At 41.4% G+C, this 9322-nt stretch overlaps 1 protein-coding gene across 2 annotated transcripts in view; it reads left to right on the top strand.

Moving 5' to 3' along the window:
• The first annotated feature begins 530 nt into the window (after positions 1 to 530).
• wdr7 (WD repeat domain 7) overlaps positions 531 to 9322 on the top strand; it is a 56496-nt gene continuing 47704 nt past the window's right edge. For both annotated transcript variants that reach the window (XM_072453074.1, XM_072453073.1), the window contains exons 1-6: positions 531 to 692; positions 898 to 1072; positions 1148 to 1254; positions 3324 to 3402; positions 4132 to 4306; positions 7727 to 7803. In XM_072453074.1, the coding sequence (XP_072309175.1) occupies positions 914 to 1072; positions 1148 to 1254; positions 3324 to 3402; positions 4132 to 4306; positions 7727 to 7803 (597 nt within the window). In that variant the 5' untranslated portion in view covers positions 531 to 692; positions 898 to 913. The remainder of the gene's footprint in view (positions 693 to 897; positions 1073 to 1147; positions 1255 to 3323; positions 3403 to 4131; positions 4307 to 7726; positions 7804 to 9322) is intronic.

Below are 9322 nucleotides of genomic sequence, written 5' to 3'. Positions count from 1 at the left end.
GAGACACAGCTCCAGAGGAAGCAGAATGCAGCGCCTCAGTTCGGGGGAAACTGAACTTGCTCAAATCCGTTGCCTCTTCTCTCTTAACCGAGCCTCGTGCTCTCGTCTTATTTTGTTTGTCATAAACAGTAAAACACCCATTTAACCTCCATCAGGTGGCGTTAAAACTGTTTCAAAAGCAGAGACGTGAGAGTGACAGTCAGTGTAATGCGGAGAGTTTGAACAGCGGCGCTGGAGCAGCGAATGTGCGGCGCATATGGACTGAACCAAGTGAGCAAGAAGAGGGGGGTGTTATTTAGAAACATAAAATATGCATATATTCAATAATATAAATACATAGAAGAGTTGTATCTAATTAAGCTCTAATTAGGGAGGGGTGAAGGAGAGTCCTTAAACCTTAAAATGAATCGTATCATTTCTAGTTACATTTTGCGATTCCTGACTGAGTAACGCGTCTCAGTTCACACTCCTTATCAGTAGGTGGCGGTAACGCACTTCAACTTGTTGCCAAATGCCAATAAAAACACACAAGAAGAAGAGTGACCATAGAGCGATCAGCTGACCGCTGGTTGCTCTTCTGTTCTGCTCTGAATAAACGGGACCAGAACTGGTCACAACCTCAATCCGGCTCCGTGTTTGTCCCGTTTGTCTCTACGTGGTCCAAATTATGTTCCTTTAATCATCTGGTCACGGTAACAATCCTCATTTTGATCGTTCGTATTTTAGCTGTAGCGGCGAAGCTAATGTGTTGATGTCACAGAATGTTTACTGTCTGTACGTCTGCTTTATTTATGGGCTCATCTGATCGATACAGTGGCTCTATACTAAACCAAAGTACACACGTCCTGTGCTGTAAACGAGTGTCTTTAACCCCAGCTCGTGTGCTTTTGTGTCCAGCTCGTGTCCTGCAGACATGTCGGGGAACAGCCTGGTGCTGCCCATCGTGCTGTGGGGCCGCACGGCTCCCACGCACTGCATTAGCAGTCTGCTGGTGCTGGACGACTGCAGCGCGCTCATCACGGGATGTCACGACGGTCAGATCTGCCTGTGGGACATGAGCCCCGGGCTGCAGGTACAGTCTGACCCACTCTCAGTGATACTGTGAGAATCACACACTACTGACCTCTTGTGTACCTCTTGTGTACAGATGTGTCCCAGGGCCATGCTGTTTGGACACACTTCATCCATCACTTGTCTGGCCAAAGCCAGCGCCTGTGCAGACAAGCAGTACATCGTGAGCGCTGCAGAGAACGGGTTAGTCTTATTCTGTGTGACACTGCAAGGGGAGCAGAGGGGAATTGGCCCCTGGACCCATTGGTGTAATACAGGCATGTCCAAACTAGGGCCCGGGGGCCAAATGCGGCCCTCAGACCAATTTTTGTTGGCCCTCCAGCTTCCTGCTATGTTGGCCCAAACAACAAAAACTAGTACTTTTTGCTGTGACAGTGAGAAAATTCAGGCTTATTAATTGTTATACCAACCTAATATTAATGTTCCAAGTCTAATTAAAGGTGTGGAGACTCATTGCAATTATGTAAAATGCAGAATTTCGAATGATTCACTTTGTCATTCAACAAATTTGACATTGTCAAGTTGTTTGTGGCCCTCTGCCCCGTTTAAGTTTCAAAATGCGGCCCTCTGTGAAAAAAGTTTGGACACCCCTGGTGTAATATGTCCCCACATATGTTGAGCTGACAGGGGACAAGCCCCACTAATTGTTTTATAACCCGCTGATGGCCGATCACATCCAGACAGCAAGATTCCAGGCAGACATTTCTTACATTATGCGCAAGTGATAAAGGATTAGGCTGGGACTGGGAATTGCCTAGTACCTCACGATACGATATGGATCCCGACACAGCGAATTTGATTAGATACGCGTCCTGATTCACGAGTTAAAAGTTGACTGAAAACATATGTTTTGATTTAAGTAGCAAAACAAAATGCATTAGAATTTCATGTTCACAGTGTCCTCGGAATAACTGTGGATACAATGAAGAAGTTTCAGCAGTCTGTAGGTTCAAAACTGTAACTCTGCTCTCTCTGCTTTCTAATGACTTTTTTTTTTTTTTTAAGCGCATCACAATACGCATCTCTGTATCGATACATGTATTGCCAAGAAGTCCATCACGATATATCACAATATCAATGTATTGAGCACAGACCTATAAAGGATACACACATTTCCTGTTGAAGCAGAGAGATTGTTTATAAAACGGCTGTGCACAGAGCGCGCGTCTCTTAAAAATGAGGCTACGCAGGTACACCCTGTATAATCAATAGAAAAGTGGCTATAACTGATAACTCAACAACTGCACACATGAGACCTTTTTCCCTGCAGTCACTTCTCTGAGCTCTCTTTTGAGCATTAGCAATCCGATACCACGATTTGTACCAAAATGCATTGAAAACTGCAATTCTGTATTATAACAGGATAAAACAGGATGTCCGACACGGAGCCAACTCCGCAAAATGACAAAATGCAGAGCCATCGCTCAAAACACTGGTGGCAAGTTAATTAGCCGTTTAATGTATATTCTTTACATACAAATGGAGCAGTTGGACTGATGAAATGAAATGTTGCTGTTTTGGGACCATACTATACATTAAGCAAAAAATGTGTTATTTTAACCAGATATTCCTTATTTGTTTATTACTATGAACTATAAAGTTTATTTAAAGAATAATATAATATGCTTTTAAATGGTTTACAGAATGTACAAAACAAGTTTATTGAAGAAAATAATCAATAAATTACTCGATTACTAAAATAATCGCTAGCTGCAGCCTTGGTTACTACAATAAAATAACTACTGATGGATTTGATTTTTGTGAGGAATAACATACATAATGCTTTACCAACATAGTTTTGAAAAACTGTCGTCCCAGTACGGAGCCAGAATTAGACTAGACTAGTACCAACCAGGACTAACCCAGAATCAAAACGGGTCTAAAGCAGAATTAAACGAGGACTAAACTAGACCATACCCAGAATTACACAATAAACAACATTATAATATTTTTTATTTGAAAGATGAGTCACAGGCCGTATTAAATTGCTTGGCGGACCTGGTTTGATTCCCGGGCCTTGTGTTGAAAAGTCGTGCTATAGAGGGAGCACATCGTCTGGGCTAGAAAAGACAAGAAGCTGATGAGCCATGAGGCCTGATAATGCGCTTTCATAACCACCATGAGAAGGAGCGCATCGACTTAAACGCTATGGAACCTAAACAAGTTTCCTTAAGGTCATCGGGGAGCTAATTTCAGGCTCTAGAGTTGTGGACGTGCGAGCGAGCGCTGATCTGTACTGTGTTCTTGTGCAGAGAGATGTGTCTTTGGGATGTGAATGACGGTCGGTGCATCGAGTTCTCCAAACTAGCTTGTGCCCACACTGACATGCAGGTAAGAATACATGTCCCCAAACTAAATTAACTTACATGACAGATTTTTTGTATAGAGTGTTGAAATAGTTTATATATTCATAGTTTTAAAGGAATAATAGAGGATTTTTGGTGCGCAGTCTGAGTCTCATTTCCTCGTGGCGTGCACAGCCGAGTAGCTCTCCCACATGTCAATCATTCCCTGTATCCTACTGCACACCTGTTTCCCTGACTGCGCATGCGTGGTTGATTTGCCGGTGTGTGTTTAGCGAGTTCCTTCAGTGTACAGCACAAAATGACGACAGAGAAAGACTGAGTTTGAGCTCAGAAGAGACGGAAAGCTGCGGAGGCGAGAGATTTGATGCAATCCGTAGTACTAATAAACAAACGTGTAGCAGCGGGGTTGTGGTGTGCTTCCGCACGAGGTGTGATTGTAGGCGGCCTCTTGGAAAGAACAGGAGGGTGGGGGCGAGTGTGCGCATGCGCATTTAAAAAAAAAAAACAGTCGCTTGAGTTCTCAAATTGGCAAAAAGTCCTCTATTATTCCTTTAATTAAAAGGTTAAAATGGATGTATTTTACTTTAGGTTTGTGCAGGTCGAAGGTAAACAAAGAAATGGTGATGTTAAAATGTATTTCAACAGAAGTTAATTCACATTTTATAATTGAATAGAGTAATAATTGACTATTTTAAATTGGATGAATTGCACAATCTATCTTTGACCTGTATTTCTTGACTTCTCTTGGTCTCAGTTCTACCAGTTTACTGTTGGGACGCAGAAGGAGGGCCGGCTGCTGTGTAACGGACACTACCCTGAGATCCTGCTGCTGGACGCCACCAGCCTGGAGGTGCTTTACTCCCTTGTATCAAAGATCTCCCCCGACTGGATCAGCGCCATGAGCATCATCCGCTCCCACCGCACCCAGGGTGAGTCCTCCTCCCTCTGCTGTGCACTGAGACCGCTTTAGGCAGGCTTTCAAATAGAATCTTAGACAGACTTTGTGTTTATTATTTGAAAACAGAAAAAAAGAAACAGAGTGAACACAGGACACCAATAAATTAAATAAAAAATCAAGAAGGAAAGAAGACATGTAAAGAAAATTAAGGCAAACAACGTCCAAAATAACCATACCATTCAGTCCAGAGTCGGTCAAATGTGTTCATTTTCAGATTAATTGAACGTTTTCCGTACGTCAATGATAATATTTTTGTGCAGTCCTATATTTTAGAGCACATGACAATGGTGGAATTCAACATTTGACATTTCCATGTGTATAGTGAGCACTTTAACATGGCCTTATGAAAAGACGGGATAGTCAGACTTTCAAATAAAACTTCAGGTCAGACTTTTGTCTTTACTGAAGATAAAGAAATTGTCTATTCTGGAGTAGATTATATGTGGATTGAAAAAAATTGTATACTAGTGTGCATTAGGGTTCATCTCCCTCCAGATGTCAATCAGTCCTATATTCCTCATTAATTTACAGAATTTGTTATTTATTGCTCCTCCAGTGCCCCTTGAGTTTGACACGTCTAATGTAGGTTGAATGCTAGGTGTGCGCCATGTGAGCAAGTGCCGTGCGCAGTGATCTTAATACCTGTCGGCATATTTTGAGCATGATGGGCCGATGTTAAAACCCCTCAGCGAGAACACTGTAAATATTTATTTTATGTATTTAAAAAAATGCAATTTTGTTTAAAATTCACTATGACCACACCTCAAGGCGTTTCAGCTTCAAATTTACAACATTTCATTGCTCATGGGCTTTGTGTCTTGTGGCCAAATTTGAAGTGTTTTTGATTAAAACTGTAGGAAGAGATGCCAAAAGTAAGACGAGGTGCCCCTTCAGAGCCGTGTTAGATCCAATCTGGCTGACTTCCTATAGGATTTAGGGCGGGGTCGTAATATTATTTTTTACATGTCCTCACATGAAAATATTTTGGTAGTTGAGCAGAACAGACCCACCAAGGCTCAAAACTAAGGGGCACTGGAAAAGTATATGGGAAAAAGAGGCAACACATAACAGTGATGCACAGTGGCTGTTGTATCTAAATCAGCTGGGAGGTCTGAACAGAACCTTGTTACCATCACAGTGACGGACATCCAAGAAAGTCTCGGCTATGAAGAACTGGACAGCAATGGGCCCTGACATGATTCATGCACACTGGCTAAAGAAACTCGCAACACTCCCCCTGGTCCCATTTTGGATCAACTTATGGACTCTTTGCATGTTTTTGGCAAGAGTTCCTCCTTAATGTTAAACTACTCAATGACCCTCAATTTAAAAAGAAAATGTCAGAAAATATTGAAACCTATGTTTGAAGAAAAAGGATCTCTCAAGTGCCAAAAAGCTTGAAACAGTTAACCAATGCTTAACCAATGCGTGAGAACCAATGCTCTCGAGGAGAAAAGGCACCACTGGGCCCAGAAATACATGACTAATTTTCAAACGGTCTTGTTCATTGACGGGTGCCGTGCAACCCGGGATGGTCCAGATGGATGGCGTGGTGGATGGTTGGTTTGATGGCCACCATGTTCCAACAACGACATCGGCAAGAAGGTGGAAGAGTCATGTTTTGGGCCAGAATCATGGGGAGAAAGCTGGTTGGCCCCTTTAGGGTCCCCGAAGGTGTAAAAATGACCTCTGTAAAGTATGTGGAGTTTCCAATTGACCACTTTCTTCCGTGGTACAAAAAGAAGAACCGTGCTTTCCATAATAAAATCATCTTCATGCTGCATGGAATACCTCAGCATCATTAGCTGCTATGGGCATTAAATAAGAGAAACATATGGTAATCCCTCAATCCTCCCCTGACCTAAACCCTATTGAAAATCCTCAAGCGAAGGATCTATGAGGCTGGAGGCAGTTCACAAATATTGAGTGTACTTTGGCGACAGGAAAAACGGCAATTGTAAAGAAATAAAACAAACCTGACCAAGGACTGGACTGAAAAATGGAAAAACTGACATTCATACTTCATTTGGAAATGAACAAATTTGACAGACTTTGGACTAAGTGGAACTTTGAATTTAAATGTGTCGTGATTTTGTTTCTGTTTGTCTACTTCCGTTTTTTTTGGTTTTTTTTTCACTTTCTGATGGTGTTGCGTTCAGTTCCATATTCTATGTTTATTTTTTATTAAAATAAATTGACAGACAATGGACAAAATGAAACTTTTATTTTGGACTTAATATCCATTAACCTTTTCTTTTCTTTGGATACCACCACCTATTTCCTCATTCTCAGTCTTCACTTATGTTCTCTCTGGTTCTGCCCATTTGCTAACCCTAAGCATTTAAATAAAAACAAAAAAGACTATACAGTACATATTCACAAATGTCCATACCTCCATACATCTGTTTATAAGGCTTATAGACATTTAATCACTTAAAGGAATAATGCAGGATTTCTCGCCGATTTGAGAACTCGCGAGCGGAAGTGCACATGCGCACTCCCCCCGTGCGGAAGCAGAGAAAAGCCGCGTTTGTTTATTAGCGCGACGGATCGCATCGCATTTCTCGTCTCCGTAGATTTCTGTCTCTTCTGAGTCAGCTCAAACTGTCTTTCTCTGTCTTAATTTTGTCCTGAACACTGAGGGAACTATATTATAATAGATCCATGCGCTTAGACACAGGGAAACATGCTGCTCTCCTGGGGACGAGCCAGAACGAGGCTGCTGGTGAGCAGTAGGTGCGCTATAATTGATACGTGGCAGGACTAATCGGCAGCCACGAGGAAATGAGACTCAGATTTGGCGCCAAAAAATTGTCCATTCCACCTTTTTAAGTAAGCATAAAATAACAATGCAAATAATATAAACACCCATAACCTTTATAAGCGTGAATTATGCTCCTACGTGCGTGAGCGTATGGTCAACCCCCCCTGCCAAAATAGTAAACGTAGGGGAAACGCCTTGATTTCACCTTTTGAGACTTTGAAACTGTTGTTTTGATTTTGGGCATCAAATGTATTGAATCGAACTGAAAACAGTTCAAACGTATGTGTTCACACAGGGATGTTCTATGCAAAGGACAGGATTTTAATCAGAGCCAATTATCATTTAAACGATTGTTGAAATTCTTATTTTGAAGGCATGAAACATTGGAATCTCAATTGCTGTGTTTTTGGTTACAACTTTTTTACCCACTAAAGTATTACCAAATTACAACCTTTGGAAAAAAATTCAAATATGTTCCTTGCCCTTGTGTCTGGTTCCTTTTTGTCAATATTGCATTACTCATAACGCCAGCCTATTGTGATGTCCTTTTTGCGACCCAGTAGATTGTATAAATGATTCCATATGTGATGGGAAAAATGAAACTATGTGCTGCTCTTGTGCTCTCAGAGGACACGGTGGTGGCGGTCTCAGTGACTGGAATCCTGAAGGTGTGGATCATCACAGCGGAGGTCAGCAGGATGCAGGTAGTTCAGATCATACCTGCCATACGGACTTTACACTATCATCACCACAGAATATGTGCAGACTCCACATGCACAACTGTCATTACAATATTAATATTGAATCTTTCTTCACAATAACACCTTTTCTGATTCATGATCATGTACTTTATGGCTGAAGATAAAAATGCATTATATCACATTTTAAAGACTCCTGGTATGTCGCTTATAAGTGGTTGTCGTCGCAACATGTGCGGTCTTATCAGCCCAGACAATAAACTGTTGTGTTTCTGCTCTACCGGTTTATGACCCTGGCTAATTTTTTGGATCAAAGCGTCAATGGAGTCACTTTTTCATACATAGGACCGGTACAAACGAGCCTTTCCGCCACCCTATGTTTGTGCACCTAACTCACCTGAAGTCCTCCTGCTGTCCCGAGCCCCGGGGAAGAATCGGAAAAGGTTTATTGCCATTGTCAATGAACAAAATTCACAAACATGGCAACTTGTCTTGGTGATTCGATGCAACACAAAACAATAAAACAATGAATAAGTCATAACGGTAATAATAAAACCACTCTCCTGTTCTTTCTGCTGTCTTTTTAAAGGGTTTTTGTGACTTTTTATCTTCTAATATAAAGCTGGAAAGTGTTTTAATTCTTGTGGATTTCAACATCTCATCCTGCCCCACAATAGAACTTTTAACTCCAAAACATTTATTTTTGAGCAGCATGTCTCTGGTCCCTCTCACCAAAATGGCCACACTTTAGACTTTTTTTTTCACTTTCAAATCAAATGTACTTATTTAGTGCATTCTTGGTATTTATGCAACTTCCACTAGGCGCAAGAATTTGCTTTTCTACAGAAGTCTGGAGACGCAGGGAAAATATGACACTCGTGAAGAGAGTTTGAGGTAGTGTTTGATTCAGGAAATCGTCAGAAAATACATCTTTTAGCCTAAAAGATGTATTAGCCTATGTATTAGTGGAACAAACAACCCTAAAAGGGCTGTGTGTTCCACTTATTATTCTGGACAACACATGGCATATAAAGCCGTGCACTCTTAGTCCCCTATGACCCTACAGAGAAGCTCCTCAAAGAAGCTCCTCTGAATCTGTAAATGCCTTTATGAAACAGACGGAGCTCATGAGCAAGAGCCAGAATTCCCTTCATCCTTTGCAGGCAGCTTGCTCACAAGGATCCCCCTGTTAAAATAAATGAAATGTCTGTGCCAGACCCAGGCGCACACTCGCAGAAGTGACCAATGTTTTTTTATGTTCCCCCCCTAGTAAAAAGAGCTTCATGTGTCACACACTTTTGTTTTTGTTTTTTTGTTCTTCCTTGTCTTTACGGCCAAAGTGTTTGTCCCTCTGCTGCTTATCCATCTGTCTCTCCCAATCAAACCTTACGCACATCTCATTCAAACATAAGAGTCTGAAGCACATCAAAAACAAAACTACCTTTGCCTAAATAGTATTAAGTCTAGGCGACTAAACTCACCCTTTTTAAAACAAATCTTTTGATTATTTGCCCAGCCCTTCATA

The sequence above is a fragment of the Eucyclogobius newberryi genome, unplaced genomic scaffold (assembly GCF_026437365.1).
Source record: "Eucyclogobius newberryi isolate DKJ021-1_F unplaced genomic scaffold, fEucNew1.0.hap1 SCAF_2, whole genome shotgun sequence".
NCBI lineage: Eukaryota > Metazoa > Chordata > Actinopteri > Gobiiformes > Gobiidae > Eucyclogobius > Eucyclogobius newberryi.
This window is presented reverse-complemented; position numbering and strand designations above follow the sequence as displayed.